This window comes from Urocitellus parryii, chromosome Y (genome assembly GCF_045843805.1).
Source record: "Urocitellus parryii isolate mUroPar1 chromosome Y, mUroPar1.hap1, whole genome shotgun sequence".
NCBI classification, from domain to species: domain Eukaryota; kingdom Metazoa; phylum Chordata; class Mammalia; order Rodentia; family Sciuridae; genus Urocitellus; species Urocitellus parryii.
This window is the reverse complement of record NC_135548.1, coordinates 27,952,073-27,970,664: the sequence shown is the minus strand read 5'-3', so window position 1 is coordinate 27,970,664 and position 18,592 is coordinate 27,952,073. Positions and strand designations below refer to the sequence as shown.

The 18,592-nt window shown below is 32.6% G+C and overlaps 1 protein-coding gene across 1 annotated transcript in view; it reads right to left on the bottom strand.

Moving 5' to 3' along the window:
• Window positions 1-6,990: 6,990 nt before the first annotated feature.
• The window catches only part of LOC144250993 (kelch-like protein 1), a 380,194-nt gene continuing 368,592 nt past the window's right edge, over window positions 6,991-18,592 (bottom strand). Inside the window, exons 10-11 of the mRNA XM_077794136.1 lie at window positions 11,372-11,543; window positions 6,991-7,101 (exon numbers count right to left, since the gene is read on the bottom strand). Of these exons, the coding sequence (XP_077650262.1) occupies window positions 6,991-7,101; window positions 11,372-11,543 (283 nt within the window). The remainder of the gene's footprint in view (window positions 7,102-11,371; window positions 11,544-18,592) is intronic.

The following is an 18,592-nucleotide window of genomic DNA, read 5'->3' as shown; positions in this document are numbered from 1 at the left end:
TCAATATTTATAAAAGTAAATTACCATTTTATATGTATTTCATATCAAAGAGGTTGCTTTAATTCAATTGAAGAAGATTGTTGCTGGTTTGTTTTTAATGAGTAGTTTACACTTTTCCAGTTCTTTTTTTTTTTTTTTTTTTTTAAGGGGGGCGAGTACCAGGGATTGAACTCAGGTACTCGGCCACTAAGCCACATTCTCAGCCCTATTTAGTATTTTATTTAGAGACCGGGTCTCACTGAGTTGCTGAGCACCTCACTTTTGCTGAGGCTGGCTTTCAATTCACAATCCTCCTGCCTTAGCCTTTTGAGCTGCTGGGATTACAAGCATGCACCACTGCTCCCAGATTCCAGTTCTCTTAATCACATTTTGAAAATTTATTTATTTATTCTAATTTGTTATGCATGACAGCAGAATGCCTTTCAATTTATAGTACATATATAGGACACAAATTTTCATTTCTCTGGTTGTATTCGTAGATTCACACCATTCTTGTCTTCATACACGTACTTAGGGTAATGATTTCCATCTCATTCCAACATCTTTCCTACCCCCAAGCCCCCTCCTTTCCCCTTGCTCCCCTTTGCCTTATCCAAAGTTCCTCCATTCCTCCCATGCTCTGCCCACCCCCACCTCTATCCCCATTATGGACCAGCATCCACATATCAGAGAAAAAAAAAATTCTGCCTTTCTTTTTTTGGGATTGACTTACTTCACTTAGCATGATATTCTCCAACTCCCTTCATTTATCTGCAAATGCCATTATTTTATTCTCTTTTAATGCTGAGTAATATTCATTGTGTATATGTAGCACAGTTTCTATATCCATTCATCTATTGAAGGACATCCAAGTTGGTTCTGCAATTTAGGTATTGTGACATATACTGCTATAAACACTGATGTGGCTACATCACTGTAGTATGCTATTTTTAAGTCGTTTGTGTTAAGAGTCTGTAAACAAGTCAGGATGGTGCCAGGCATTTTGCCAGGGGGAGTGGTTTGTGAGGTGGCGCCAGGGAGCCATTAAGTGTGGAGATTCCTTATTGGTTGACTGCTGTATCTAGTTTATGTTAATTAAGATAAGCTGTGTGGAATGTATAAATACCACTCCTGTCCTACAATAAACGGCTCCCACTCCTGCTGTATCAATGTACACAAGTTGTTCGTCACCCCCCGGTTATTTTGCTGCAGCCGGACTGCGGCAGATGGTGGCCCGTACCTCGAGCCCTGGGACACTCGGGGGTAAGTGACGAAAAAAAAGCTGCCTGTCCCTAGATAGGACAGGAGCAAATCTGTTCGTCCCAAGGCAGATAGGGGAGAGGAAAAATGGCCTTTTTGAGAAAATGGAGAAGATTGATACAGTATGTTTGTGTCTTGTTTTGTCTCAGTGTATTGTATTGTCTTTATGATGAAAATATGGAAGGGGTGAGAAGTAAATTACTAAGGGAAGGAGGCACCCCAGTGGAATGAAGAATAATTAGGGTATGTGTTGATGGAAGCCCAGGAGCTCTAGTCAGAAAGAAAAAGAAAATTCAGAAGAAGGAGGATTATCAGGAAAAAAGCTGCAGCAAAATAACCGGGGGGTGACAAACAACTTGTGTACATTGATACAGCAGGAGTGGGAGCCGTTTATTGTAGGACAGCAGAGGTATTTATACATTACACACAGCTTATCTTAGTTAGCATAAACTAGATACAGCAGTCAACCTATAAGGAATCTCCACACTTAATGGCTCCCTGGCCCCACCTCACAAACCACTCCCCCTGGCAAAATGCCAGGCGCCATCCTGACTTGTTTACAGACTCTTAACACCTTTGTGTATAAACCGAGGAGTGGGATAGCTGGTCAAATGGTTTTTCCATTCCAAGTTTTCCAAGGAATCTCCATACTACTTTTCCAGATTGGTTGCACCAATTTGCAATCCACTAGCAATGTGTGAGTGTGCCTTTTTCTGCACATCCTTACCAATAATTATTGTTGTTTATATTTTTAATAATTGCCATTCTGATTGAAGTGAGATGAAATATTAGTTTTGATTTGCATCTCTCTAATTGCTAGAGATGTTGAACATTTTTTTCATGTTTGTTGATCGATTGTATATTATATTAGCTATCTCTAAAATTATATCTAGATAGAGGGAAAAGAAAATGTTTAGAGTTGTTAAAAAACCATTTAAGTGTATTTTTTCACAGTGGCATTGAGCTTAGGAAAATTGTCTCTCATAAGTACAGGTCTTAAAATATGCAAATCTCAAACTAATGAGTATAGGAAGACACAATGATTCTACAATCCTCATTTAGAACACCCTCAAGTCAGACTCATGCCGTGAAGAAGATAATGCTTCAACATTTCTGTGAATAATAGATTGAAGTTCTGAAACAGAAAAAATTGTGTTTTTTAAAAAATATACTCAATATTCAATTAATATTTCAACACATTTTAATAAATTAGTTCTGGTGAACTAATTTTATTCTCAGAATATAAAATAAAGATGAGATAAAAACACTTTTTTCTTTACTATCATTTGTCAAAATATAGATTCAAAAGGAAAAGTGTTTCTTGCTCATTATAGTAAAATATCTTTCCTATTTGACAATTGTTTAATTCTTTCTTTTTTTTTTTTCAAACTGTGGAATGTTGTAATGAAGGGTTTGAGACTGAGAAGCAGAAAAAAAGGCATTAAAAATGTTAAATCTCATAACTAAGGTACTTTCATCAAAGGACTCAATAGAGTAAAAAAAAACTGCCTATACAATGGGAGGAAATATTTGAAAATTATGTAAATAATGAAGTCCTACAATTTGACAGTAGCATAAGCAAACAACCCCATTAAAATGGGCAGCGTACTTGAATAAATACTTTTCAAAAAATTGTAAAAGTGTCATTAAGTATATGAAAAGATGTTCAAAATTTCAATAATCAGAGTAAGGCAAGTACTAGCAAGGATGTGGAGACATTGGAATTTTTGTTCACAGTTGATGGGGATATGAAATGGTGTAGCCTCTGTGGAAAATAGTATGAGGGTCACTCAAAAATATTGTAACTACAAGTGATTTGAAATTCCACTTCTAGATTTATATCCAAAAGGATTAAAAGAAGAATTGTGAGGAGATACTCACAAACAAACATTTAGAGTGGAACTTTTCACAAAAATTAAGGACAGAAAGCAACCCAGTACAAATGGATAGATGAATTGATCATCAAAACATTTTGTAGTCATACAATGGAGTATTATTTAGTCCTAAAAAACAAAAGGCAAGGGACTGGGGATATAGCTCAGTTTTAGAGTCTTGCCTAGCATGCACAAGTTTCTGGGTTCAATCCCTAGCATCACCCCACACCCTGCCATAAAAGGCAATATGTCCAGTAAAAAGAATACAAATATTGTATGATTATAGTTATATGAAGTGTATAGCATAGTTAAATCCATAGAAAGTAGAATGTAGGTTATTGTGGGTTAGGGGAGGAGAACAAGGGACATTGTCTCATACATATAAAGCTTCAGTTATGCAAGATACAATAGTTCTGGAGTTGTGTTTCACAATAATGTGAATATACTTAACAATAAGAAATTAAGATGCTAAACTTTGTGTTGTACTGTTTATATTTAATTTTTTCTGGTTAATACTATTTTAATTTTTTTCTTTTTTCAATTTATACAAAGACCCAAGTTAGACATATTTATGGTTTACTATATTGTGCTTTTTCTGGAGGGGCTATTGGGGATTGAACTCAAGGGCACTCCACCACTGAGCCACACCTCCAGCCCTATTTTGTATTTTATTTACAGACAGGGTCTCACTGAGTTCCTTGGTGCCTCACCATTGCTGAGTTTCCCTTTGAACTCGTGATCCTCCTGCCTCAGCCTCCCAAGCCACTGAGATTACAGGTGTGTGCCACTCTGCCTGGCCCCCATATGATGCTTTTCTATACACTGCATTATGTTTAGATCAGTTTAAACTTATCTCTCTTCTCAAACATTTATCACCATTTATGATGAAAACATCCTTTCCTCGAGTTTTTTTAATAAATGTATTTTAATAAGAAATAACTACATTTCCAAAACAAAAGTGAGAAGAATACATTGAATTGTAATTTTGTGAATCTAGTATCCAGCTTAGTAAAAAATACTCAGATTCTCATATCTACATTGAAATATACAATATATTATTGTTATTTATAGTCATGCTACTGTGTAATTGCGTACCAGAACTTCTTGCTCTTATCTAACCATAACTTAGCATGCTTTGATAAAACTTTCCCTCTGTTCCCTGCATCCTCTCCAACCTGTTAATCACCATTCTACTCCCAATATCTATGAGGTCACCTTTTAATATTCCACATATGAATAAGGTTATTCAGTTCCTATCTTTCTGTGCCCTACTTCACTTAACAAATTTCTAGTTTCATTCATGTTGTTGCAAATGACAAGATTCCCCTTTTTCATGGCTGAATACTATTCCATGTTGTATGTGCACCACATTTTCTTTATCCATTCATCAGTTGATGAACACTTACCTTGTTTCCATTTCTTGATTAGTATGAATAGTGCTACAGTGAACATGGGAGTGCAGACATCCTTCTACTGTTGATTTCATGTCTTTTAGCTGTATACCTAGTAGTTGATTGCTGTGTCATAGGGTAGTTCTATTTTTTTAATTATTTGAGGAGTTTCAATATGATGTCCATAGTGGTGTAGTAATTTACATTCTAAGCAACAATATGCCAGTTTTTCTTTTAATCTATACCCTCTCCATCACTTTTTTTTCTTACAAGAGTGAGGTAATATTTCATTGGGGTTCTGATTTGCATCCTTCTTAATGGCTAGTTATGCTGAATATTTTTCCATATACCTGTTGTTTTACTTACAAAATAGCTTATAAGCTCTATTGCCCATTTATTAATTAGGTTGTTTTAGTGCTATTGAGCTCTTTGTTTTGCTACATATTCTGGAGATTAATTCCTTATTAGATAGTGTATTAGTCAGCATTGTGTCACTGTGACCAAAAGATCCAACATGAACACTTTAGAGGAGGAAAAGTTTATTTCAGCTCATGATTTCATAGATTCAGTCTATGGTTGACCAACTCCATAGCTCTGGACCAGAGATGAGACAGAACATCATGGTGGAAAGATGTGGTGGAGATAAAGAACTTAGTATATGACAACCAGGAAGCAGAGGATGTTCCACTCAACAGGAACAAAATATAAACCACAAATTCATGACCCTAGTGCCCTACTTCCTCCAGCCACAATCTACCTGCCTATAGTTACCATCCAGTTATCCATTCAAGTGAATTAATCCACAGATAAGTTTATGGATTTCATGATCTGATCATTTCACCTCTGCACATTCTTGCATTGTCTCACACATGAGTTTTCTGCACCACCACGTATTCACATTATAACTTTCTCCCATTCGGAAGATTGTTTCTTCATTTTGTCGATGGGATCTCTTTGCTGTGTAGAAGATTTTTTGTTTGATATAATCCTATTTGTTTATGTTTGCTTTTGTTTCCTGTGCATTTGGGATCTTGTCCAATAAAAGAAACTAACCCATTCCAATGTCCTGAAATGTGTCCCCCCGCCCCTTTTTTTTTTCTTCTAGGAGTTTTCTAGTTTAGGTCTTACATTTAAGATTTTAATTCATTCGAGTTGATTTTTTTTGCTACTGGTGAGAGTTATATATTTTTAAAATCAGAATTTAAAAACAATCAGTAGCATCTTAGCATCTTTATCTTTAACAACATCATTTTTCTGTAGAGGATTGTAAGTAATAATTTTGATATCTAGATCTTGGGGAATTTATAGTTTCTCAATATATTCTTGGGAAAATCTCTCAATAATATTTCCTTAGTTGTTAGATTCCATACATTTTTCACCATCCAACAATAAGTTAATTTTGTGGTTTGCACTGACTTAAAAAGAAGGATTTATTTGCATTTTAAAACTTCTGAACAATTCTTAATTTATTATATGATGAATATTTTCAAGGCATTAATACTGTCTCAAGTCAGTGACTACAAAAGACAACAATAACCACAAATGGTGTCTGCATGGTATTGCTTTAGGAGGAAATCAATTTGTGTTTCTCTAATTTTGAAAAGTAAGACAATAACACTGTTTTTCTCTGTAGTATACCTTGTCAATTTCAACCTAGATCTAAATTAAAATCTATTTAAGAAAGATACACTGATAAAAGCAAATGTTCTATTATTTATTAATTGTATTTAAAATTTACATGGGCATATTTATTAAGAATGTTATGCAATGTTATTATTTTATGATTTAAACAACTACAAACATTTGGCTTAAAATAATGTACATATCAATGTAACAAGTTTGAAAAAATGGGAAATGAGAATCTGAAGCCTGTCTTCTTTAGAGTAATAATCATAAACACTCCAACATAATGAATTATATTTTTTCTTGAAAAATTCTAATATATTTTTTAAAGAACAAAATTTCTAAAGCACTTTACATGCAGTGTATATATATATATATATATATATATCATTCAGAATAACTAGCTTCCATGCTTACACTGAACTCAACATAAGGCGAAAGCCCATAATTGTATTGATTCTTTGGCTCAGTGTGTTCAAATCCAAAGAAATGTGGCAAGCCTAATGAAAACAATTCCTTGTGTTTGCCAGTTTAGATTGCTAATATGGTTGCAATACATTTCAACCATTGTCTCTGATGAAATATGCAGCTTTGAATAGCAGGACAGTTTGTTTTCTGAATGCAAGAGACAAGCGTGAATCTATTCTCTAATTTTCCTCGTAGCTTAGGAAAATGAGGAAGAAGCAGGTTGTTTTAATAAAACATTATTCTGCTTCCTGTTATGACCACATCTGATTAGGAAAACAGTAATCAATCAGATTCTGTGAGATGAAACAGCATATCTTCTACTCTTGGCAACCTGTTCCATATTGCCACAGATTGTAAAACAATAGAATGATTTGCTGTCATGTAATTTATTCATGTCACAAAAATAACCACTCCAGCAAATAAAATCCCTCCAAGTAAAATAAATATAAGTCAAGGTTGCTTGAATATTGGGAGGCACCTGCTCTCCCAATATTCAAGGATGCCATCTGTCCAAAAAGATAAAAAACAACTTTCAGACAAATTTTACTCTCAGAGTAAAATATGCAAATTATAATATATTTAAAAGGTTAATATTATAAAAATTATAAATATACTTGCATTTTCTCCTTTCATCCACAAGTAGTACATTAAAATGGAAACATTGACAATGGCATTTTTAAAAAGGCAGTGATTTGTATATTAAAAATGGTAATACCTTCAGTCATTTATGGAATTTTTAAGAAAAATAATAAACTAGATCTTCAGTAAAATGAAATTTCTATAGAAAAATTTTCAATGAAGATTTACTCTTCAGTTTGCATGTATACTTTTGCAATGATACTTCATAGTGATAACTTGGACTATATTTGAGAAGAAACGGCTATTATACTCACTGCAATCATTTTGAAGTTATTTCCCTAGATATTATATTGAATTAAATGTGTTATTCATTCATTCCAGACAGAGACATACAATGGAGTAACTTCAATATTTTCTCATAAATAGGCCATAATTACAATTGCTGTGTGGCTTATTAAATTTTTTTAAGTTATGACAATCATTGAAATGAGAACTGGATTTTAAAAATAATATTAAATAAAAAAATAGCTAGACATATATTAAAAATTTAATGTAGTTTACAATGAAGATTTATTCTTTAGATGTAAATCAACATTTTAATAATTTGACTTTTTGATATCAATTTTTATTATGGTTTTCTAAGATCTAAAGAATCAGGGTAGACTAGAAATTAAATACTGTTGTTTCATGCTAGAAATAAAGTGAATAAAAAGTAAGAAATAAGATAACTAATATGAGCTGGATTGAGAAAGAACATTTTCTCATTTTCTAAATATGGAAATTAACTGCATTATCTATCAGTTCTTTCTAATGTATTTAGTTACCCATTATCTCACTGTAAGTTTAAAAGAACTCAAATAATATTAATTTTTTATTCCTTTCACTCAATACATTGTTTATAAAAGCTAATTTAATGTAATAAAAGATAATAAATGTCTTCCTTTAGAATTGATGTTAAACTGAGAGGAGGAAAGGAACATGTGAAGTCCTTCATAGGTGATTTTGTGCTAAGAATAATTTTTATAGGTCACCACAATTATCTGCAGTCACTTTGTGTATAGTCATCTCCACGTGCTCCATGTGACTGGTGAGTGAATAGAGCATTAAGCGGCAAGCAGCAAGAGGCAATATGTAAGTCACACATCATCAAAGTGAAGAAATTTAAATGCATCTAACTCTAAAATACATGTGCTTTTCCTTGTGTTTCTGTAGTTACCTAATTGTTTTCAGATGTTGTTTCACATCAGAGTCATCTAAGGGGCTTTTACCAAATATATATGTAGTATTCCTACCATTAAATAGAAATGGATGAGTACTGGGTAAATGTTTTTGAAAAGTTTCTCAAAGGCCCTCTGATATACATTCAATACTGGGAAGTACTGTGCACTCGACTGCAAACAGATTGAGTAGCTTTACTTTTTATGTATATCTACATTGGCAGGTATCTTAAAAGGCTTCCCTGGAACACATTCTCAATCCTATGATATGTTGTGTGAAAATAAACTGAACACATGCACGCCAAAGTTAACAGAGTAGAAAGGACAGTTCTCAATTAATTGGCATGAGAAACATTCACATATTCCCTATATTTTACCAATCAAGATAGTATTTGGAGACAGATTATTAAAAGACACATTGTTGGGCTGGGGATGTGGCTCAAGCAGTATCACGCTTGCCTGGCATGCCTGTGGCCCTGGTTCGATCCTCAGCACCACATACAGGCCAAGATGTTGTGTCCGCTGAGAACTAAAAAAAAATAAATAAATATTAAAAAATTCTCTCTCTCTCTCTCTAAAAAAAATACTCTCTCTTTATATATAAAAAAAAGACACATTGTTTTATTTTCTTATACTCAGATGGTAGAGGCATACAGTGTGAGAACGCTGGAAGAGTACAGCAAGAGAACACAGGAATCGATGATTTTACCCAGGCTATGAGAAATAGAATAAAGTTCTTTATAAGTCTTGAAGCGCATGTATTGTATTTTTCAAACTAAATGGCAGAAATAAGCCTAATGTTTAATGGCAGTCAAATTTATTTAAAACACATTCATAATCACACACAGATATGCGGATATGTTCTCTACAAACACACTAAGACTTATGTATGGGAATTACTCCCTAATCTGTTTTCATCATTTCTGATTCTAGCTTACATGGAAAGTCTTACAAATAATCATATCCTTGGATATTTTACTATTTTGCTTTATTCATTCCAATGATCAGCCACTTGTTCTGGGGGGGGTCAATGATATATGGGATAACCAATGGATTTCATAAGGGGTAAGTGGAGTGAAATTTATGGAATTAAATGTCATATATAAGAAACATTTCCAATAGGCTGGAATCCTCAGAGTTTTCAAAAGGTTTTTGTGTGAGTCTGTTGACAGTCCCCTCAAGTGTCTTAAAAATATGAATAATGAAAAGATGTGGAAGTAAGATATTAAAGTAATTTAATAGTTTTAAAATTAATGCGTATTATACTAAAATAAAGTTATAAAACATAATGCCTTGCTGTTTGTAAGACATTATATGACACAAAAGAGTATAACAAAATACAGATGAGGAAAATAGTCTTTAGGAGGCTTTTAAAACTTATTATTACTGCATGCATTATTTTGACTTCAATTTTAGAGGAATGGTAAGCATAATGGTTTTATACTACATATACGTTATGAAGATATTATATATCATTTATACACCCATAAACTTCCTTTAATGCTCATTTGTATAAGTGATACATTTCAATTACATACCATTGAACTGGGACTTTTTAAGTAAATAAAATATCATTAATTCTTGTAGTACTCTTTGGAAATACTAAGGTCTCAAAGTTAAAAACTCAAAATATATCTAAACTTTTAGTACAACAATGTGAAAAGCAGTCATTAGTAACTAATTTTATATTTCGTACCCTTTGGATAAAAATTGTTTCTCTCACAATTAAAGAATTGTTGCAACTCACAGAACTCATTTATCCTAATATTTCACCTTCTTTCCTCCATTTTTCCATTTTCCCTTGCTCAACCAAATATATCTATATTTATTGAATTCAAGAGGTTTCTTTTAGGGGGGAGGGAGATTCATAATTCAGGTACCTTAGCCTGAACGTTAGAAATTTTATTCTGCACTTCCATCCATTAATGCATATGAGATGTGATCATTAATCAACTTCAACCAAGTAAGACTTTGGAAAATCAGTGCACTCATTGATAGAAGCTATGTATTTATTTGGAATATATCTTATGTTTAGACTTCTGACTAATAAACAAAATGATACAAATATTGAGGAAATTATGAAAGAAAAAAGGAAAGAGCAATTGACTGTAAGGACACAAGTCTTAGAATGTATTCAGGACATAGAAGCTGTAAGCTTCAGGTGCTTTCTGTAAACTTAGGTCTACTTGGGTTGTCTTGCCTTCATCCTCCCTAACACACACACACACACACACACACACACACACACACACACCAGCATGCATCCTCTAACTATGCACTCAGAATGGGAGCTGCTACACTCTAGCATAAGCTTGAGTCCCTAACTATATTCAGCGGCTAATGTCCCATTTAAGCCAATCATTCCCTAACTCTTTTGGGTAAAGTCATTGTCAAGGACTGGGTACTTTATATACGAAAAGCTATTTAGAATTGTTTTTCTTTTTAATTCAACTGGGACAACAATTTATTTTATTTCATTTGTGGTTATGAAGATTATGAGTGGGAGCTTACAACAGCATCAAATGGAAAATTCTCTTAGGTAAGAATGGACCCAATAAACAGGCAAACATGAGTGGCAAAAAGGTCGAGTTTTGCAGACACCAATTTCCTTTTTCTAACTGTGTGTAAAACCAAATATACTTGTGTTAGGATTTTGTAAGAAGTATATGACACTTTTACTTTTTTGCTTCAGCTAACTCAAATTCAATTCCTGTTCCTTGTATGGCTTATTATAAAGTGAAAATGCAAGTGAAGCAGGCATGTCCCTTTTCAATACAAGTTTATTTTAATATCACATGCAACAGATAAATACATAAAATGTGATTTAATGATATTTATTTCAATCTTAACCTAGGACTAAATCATTGTTGGTTGAAGGCAATTGGGCTAGAACAATCACTATTTGTATCTTCTTACTCCAAAAGAAGTAAATGAAGTTAATTCTTATACTTGAAGTAACTTTAGTAGATGACAATCTTACCTGTGTCCACTCATTAGTTTGTGGATCATAGGATTCCATGGTGTTGAGGTATGTCTGCCCATCATAGCCACCAACAGCATATAATCTGTCACCAAGGAGACACACTCCAACAGCATCTCGGGGCATACTCAAAGGAGCCACCATGGTCCAAGTGTCTGTTTTGGGATCATACCTGAAATTCAAGGACAATAGAACATAACCCATTCTAATTGCATTCAATTTTTACTTGATGAATGGTAATTTTTCAAATGCATGCCATGAGAAAAAAACCTAAGTCATTTTTTTCCTTAAAAGTTCAAACATTTGAGCAGGCGTTTGCAATTGATAGCCCAATGTGTAGCTTTCTAAACTTTATGGTATTTAAAAAACATACCTATACTCTTATTTAGGTAACAAAGGTAAATATCATGATTTCTTTTTTACTAGGAAAATTTAGATACACAAATGTTTTCCACAGCAAAACAAGTGCCCTTAAAAAGGTATGTATAGAGTGTTAAAGTAATGGATCAAAGAATTGGCTAAAATCTGGGAGAATCATGGTGTACTTGTCTGATGAAAATGCTTTTACATGAATTCTAAAAGTTTAGCCTAAATTTGTTAGAAAAGAAAGAGAAGTTTGTGCAAAAGAGCTACAGTTTAAAAATATGTGTGCCTAGCTTTGAGGAAATAGTTTTGTAGTATGGCTAAATTCAAAGAAGTATGAGATAGCAGTGTATCTAAAGAGATAAGTTTTGATCAGCTTATTGATTGTCTGATTTCCTAGACAAGATGTTTTTAATTCATTTAATAGAGAAATACAGAGCCTTTGAAACTTAAGGAAATAATTATAAGTTGAACAGAACTGCCACTCCTAAGATATGTAGAAAGATTACCAATATTCACCATGAGGAAGTTTGATATGTCAAGAAATTGAGGTTAGAAAAATCAATACATGGAATGGTATCAAATTAAAAAGGTTCTTCACAGCAAAGAAAAAAAATCAAGAGTGTGCGAGAGAGTACAAAATGGGAGAAAATCTTTGGCACCTGCATCTCCGATAAGGCCTTAATTTTCAGGATATACAAAGAACTCATAAGGCTTAACTCCGAACAAACACAAATAACCCAAACAATAATTAGGCAAAAGAACTAGCCAGACACTTCTCAAAAGAAGAAATATGAACAGTCAACAAATATATAAAAAATGTTCAACATCTCTAGCAATTAGAGAAATGCAAATTAAAATTACAGTGAGTTGTCAACTCACTTCAGTCAGAATAACAATTATCAAGAATACAAGTAACAATAAATGCTGGTGAGGATATGGGAAAAGGGGGGCATTTATATTGCTGGTGGAACTGAAAATTGGTGCAACCACTCTGGAAAGCAGTATGGAGATTCCTTAAAAAACTAGGAATGGAAACATCATTTGACCCAGTTATATCACTTCACTGTATAAAAAGGAGTTAAAATCAGCATACTGGAGTGAAGTAGTCACATCAATGTTTATAGCAGCTCAATTCACAATAGCTAAACTATGAAACAAACCTAAGTGAACTTCAACAGATGAATAAATAAAGAAAATGTATATATACAATGGAATATTACTCAGCCATAAAGAAGAATGACTTTATGACATTTTCTGATAAATGGATGGATCTGGAGACTATCATGCTAAGTGAAATAAGTCAGTCCCAAAAACCCAAAGGTCAAATGTTCTCTCTGACTTGGGGATGCTAACACAAAACAAGGTGGGAGGGAAGGAGGAGGAATAGAAATTCAGTGGATTAGACAAAGGGTAATGAAGGGAAGGGAGGGAAGATAGGAATAGCAAAGACAGTGAAATGATTTTGACAAAAATTTCCTGTGTATATATAATTATATACCACAGTGAATCTCAACATCATGTATGTCCCCAAGATTGGGATCCTAATTAGAATAAGGTATACTCCATGTTTGTGAAAATGTGTCAAAATTCACTCTACTCTCATGTATAACTAAAAAGAACATTTTTTTTTTAAAAGAAATGATTCCTTTCCAAATACTTTAAAGGTATATACTAATTTTGGTAAACAAACTTATAATCACTCCACTTCCTAGTTGGGATTTGAATTGAAATTATTATAAAGTAAAATTTAATTGATGAATCAAAAAAAAAGAAATTGAAGTTAGGGAGTCCAAATTATTTAAATGAACAAAAAATGAATTTCAGTTTCAAAATATGTATATCTATATATAATACTTTGAGTGGCAAAATCCTGGAGACTATTTTAATTAATGTGCTTTAATTCAGCTAAGAATGAAGCTAGAACTATTCCGTTGCTTTTCACAGTTGCTGGTTCAAATACTAAAACAAAAACTAGTAAGAATCCAAAAGGGAAGGTATAAAAATAAGACTAGAAGAAAATATTTCCTTTCAAACTCAGCAAACATATTTTTAGCTTGTTTTCTTGCTCCAATTCTTTCACCAATTGAAATTTTCAATCAACACACACCTAAAATACAAGAACAAACAACCAAAAATACCTATAGTTTATTGAAAATAAGTCAAGTTGTTACAAAAGATCTCCAATTTATGTTACAGACAATAGTCATATTACTCAAGATATCACATGCATTTTTACATTGTGGTTGAAGGGTTTGTGCACTGTAATGATGACATGTGTGAAATGAGATACTGGTTGAACACCTGCGAAACCTGAATCACGTTGAAGAATAAGCTGCCTAGCATATAAATATTTGATTTTACATGCTCAGATTAATAAGTGCAAAATTACAAAAATAAGCAGGCACATATAGACACATGCAGCCACAGATATACACTCTATTTATCAGAATTTCTTTTGAATTTTTAAACCTTTTCCACAAACATTTTGAAATATACAAATATAAAAACTGAGAGGGATAAGAAAGACAAAAAAAAATTACTGTAAGTACACAAATAGTACAATTTAGAATGTGTCCCATTTTAACAAGAATATTTACTGATTTTTTCCACAAATCAAAGACTAAAGAAAAAAGAAAAAAATGAATAAATAAACATGCAGAAGTAATTGTTTTAAATGGAATGTGAGTCAGACATATAATAAACTAATATAAGTTGGCTTTAGTTGGATACTAATTCAAATTGACCAAAAACTTAAAAAAACTGAGACATTTTGGAAATTTTAATATAACACAGGTATTATATTTTAATAAAAAATCATTGAATTTTTATTGGTGAGATAATAGTGTTGAAGCTATCTTAAATTCAGAGGGGCATTTGTTATATTAACTTCACATGAATAGCTTTTTCTGTGTTCATATTTTAGACTTTATTTAATCATTATTCAGCTCCACAGAGTTATATTTTTTTCAAATATTGTCTGCAAAGCAGACTTCATCATTTTATCAAAGAATAAAAAGAAGTCATGTGGGGAACTCAGAAAATGGCTAACACTGGTGTGTTAAGCAGTCATAAATTTCAAAAGGTTTAGTTCTTCAAGTTAAATATATACAGTAAACAACTTTGAAACTCTCATATTTGAAGAGGAATTAAGAAAATACTAATATGTCCAACATTTAGGGACACATTTAAAAATATTAAATTACATTTAGAAATGCAGATCTTTTTTAAGCTTGACATTTCACTTTTCGTGTGTGTGTGTGTGTGTGTGTGTGTGTGTACATGGTATTGAACCTGGGGAGCTTTACCACTAAGCAGTATCTCCAGTTCTTTTTATTTTGAGACAGAGCTGTTGCCAAATGTCTCACTAAATTGCTGAAGCTGGCCTTGGACTTACAACTTCCTGCCTTTGCTTCCCAAGTTACAGATATGTGCCACTGTCCTGGCTATATTTCACACATTTTTTGGATGTGATTTTAAAGTTGTAATGTTTCTAGAATCCACAAATCTTAGAATTAGATGTACCTGTTTTGAAGTGTAGATAATATTTCAAATATGTAACAGCAATCTTTTTCATGAATATATGGCAGTGGTGATGATATTTTAATTTATATATTACAGTGACATCAAACCAAACCAAAACCTGAGCCCCCTTTTCCCTCCTCCAATACATACTCTAAAACAGATATTGAGGAAGTGATCACACAAGTTCAAATTTACCCAGTAGTCATTATCTTTCTTTAAACATTAGTAATTCTAAGATGATTATTCTGTATTCAGGAACTCTTCAGATTCCCCTTAGCCTGGGGACATAACAAAGTTTTCCCCAAGATGAGATTATTGTCTGTTTTTAGCTTAAGAGAGGATCTAAAGGTGGATAAACATTTTCCAAACCATTACCGACAATGAATTTTGTACTTTTAATGTGTTGTTTTTGAAAACAATGTAATTTTACGAATTTTTTTTTTTGGCCCCTGGTTGCCACTTTATTAAACAAACAAACAAACGAAAAACAAAAACAAAACAAAACAAAACAAAAAAACCCAGCAGTGGCAGGGTATGATTTTGTATTTACACTGCCTGCTTTCCTTGCATTTCACATCTTACCTTGGCCTTCCTGGTAGGAGAGTAACTTCTGTATCAGATACTCTATTAAAGTTTATAGCCCTTAGGCAAGAGATGTACCAGTATAGAGTGGCTAAAATTGGCTATAAAATGAAAACTTGCTAACGGCATATGATAGTCACAAAAAAAAAAAAAAAGTTTCTCTTTGAAAATCCCTACTACAGTTTCTAAAGAATTACTAATTTTTTACACGCTCTATTGTCATTTCCATACTTTAAGGATAAAATTTGGTCTTAAAATATTTAAAGGAAATTTATTTTTAAACAGAACAGCATTACTTGGGTATCAGAGTTGAGAATGCTCATTTTCCCAAATTTTATAGGAAGCATTCAGATAGACAAGAGGCTAAACAATATACAAATGTTTTATAGCTAGGTACGTTTGTCTGTTTAAAAATAAATAAATAAATATAAGAGCCAAACAAATAAGAGCACAAAGAAACAAGAAAAGACAAAAATGAAGAGCCAATGCTATGAGAACGAATAAACTGCTCTGAAAAAGTAGTTTGTATATTTCAAGAAAATGGATTACACAAATTACCTCTGAATTAATTTGAATAAATTATTTGTGCCTTGAGTAAGTAAGAGTGATGATAGTGCTCTAGTGCTGGTTAAATATAAATAATTTTATTTTGTCCTATAAAGAAAACAATCTGCTATCAGTTTTCATGAGATTATCAAAATGGAAACACTGACTTTAGAAATATTAGAATATAGGATAGTAATGCAAAATAATTACAATAAAATTATTTGTTAAAAACTTCATTAATACTGCATTTATGTTCCTATAAACATTCTTGTTTAGGTATTTTCATATAATTGCATTGCTAATGGATATTAAGGAATGAGATGTTTTGGTCAAAAAAACTGAAAGGTGGAAAGTGCTGTCAATTCATTTGACAAAGAAGCTGTGTTGACTTATACTCCCTTCATTAGTGTAATGAGTTTCACTTGCTCTACCTGTTCTAGTATTATAGGCTGTTTTCATTTTAACCTTTCTGGTGGGTAAGTGGTAGAGAGATGTTGGAGTTTTAGTCTGCATTTCCTTTAGGACTAACAACATCAATCATTCTTTGCAATAGTAATTTCCTATTTGGGTGTCATGTTTTGAAGCACTCTTGTTTATGTGTTCTGCCTATTTATTTTTTTAATGCCTTAATGTTCTTTTAAAAATAGTTTGTATTTTACTTATAGTTTATTTTTATAGTTGAATCAATGCATTTGTTGATTGTATGTATTCCAAATATTTTTTCTCACACTCTGGCTTACTTTCTTATCCTCTTAATGGTATTTTTTAAAACATTTCAACAGTAATATCTTTCTTTATTGATAACCCTTTTTAGATCTATGTTAACAAATATCTCACATTCCAATACTTTGACTATAGTTTTCTATATTGTATTCTAAATATTTTATTGCTTTATTTTTCACATTTAAATATAAAATGCACTCTGAACTAATTTTTGATGTGTTATGAGATAAGCGCGAAGAATAATATTTTGTATATTTAATATCCAAATGACTCAGCCCTGTTTGTCATAATAATTGGGTTCTCCTCACTGCTCTTCAGCTTCTCCTTTCCCATAATCAAGATTTATGTTTGATTCTGTTTGAGGATACAAATCTGTTTCATTTGTCTATTTGTTTATACTGTAGTGATACCACAATATCTTACTTAAAATAACTTAGTAGTAAGTTTTTATATACAGTTCATGAGATTATCAAAATGGAAACCCTGACTTTAAAAATATTAGAATACAGAATAGTAATGCAAGAAAGGTTATTTTGGAACTTGGGGTGTTGCCACAGTCTGGCTGGGCACAATTCAGGAGCCACTTATCAAAAGAAACAAACTTTATTTTTAAAACTACAAACACCAAACAAAACAGCTCCTCAGGAAAAACCCTCAGAGCCCAACTGCCACCACCGGCTTCCAGAAGCCTCTCCCCACACACCAACCAACCACCTCCCACAATCCTCCTGCTCTTGAGGCCGATTGGCTAGGTCGCATGGGCGGAGCCAAAGAAGTCCCCCAATGAGCAGTTCCGTAGTCTGAAGGGCAGGGAAACAGCCCAATGAACATCACCACAGAGGAGCCAATCAGCTAGATGTTGCTGGGGCCACTGTGAGCCAATCATCAGCCGGCAGCTGGGAGTTTGCTGGCAGCTGGAAGTTTTCTGGGGCCCCTTTGGCTGTGGCTCTCAACAGGGTGTGCTTTTGATTTTTATTTAAGTTTTATGATAAGATTTGTGATATGTATGCACCTATGACCACACTATGCAGAGCATTTTCAAATTAATAAAGATTACATTGAAACTATAAATCAATTTAGAGGATAATTTGCATTTTAAAAATATTCAGTCCTCTATTCTATGAACAGAACATTTCCTTCCATTTATTTATGATATTAAAACTTTTCTCAGTAATGTTTTATTTTTGTGTTTAGAAAAAATATATACCTAGTGTGAGATTTGTTCTTAGGTATTTTAAAAAAATATTTTAATGGTAACATTTATACTATAATTTTGTTATGGTTTATTGCTTTCACATAGAAATATAATTAATTTATAAGATAACTGAATATATAATAAATATTATTTGTGAAATCTAACATTTCCCACTTTGAGATTAGATTAGCATTCAGTATCTTTCATGTAATCTTGATTACCAATGTATTTTTATATCTCTGTTCAAATGCTATAGCTATTTTTCCTTTCATATTTATATACTGACT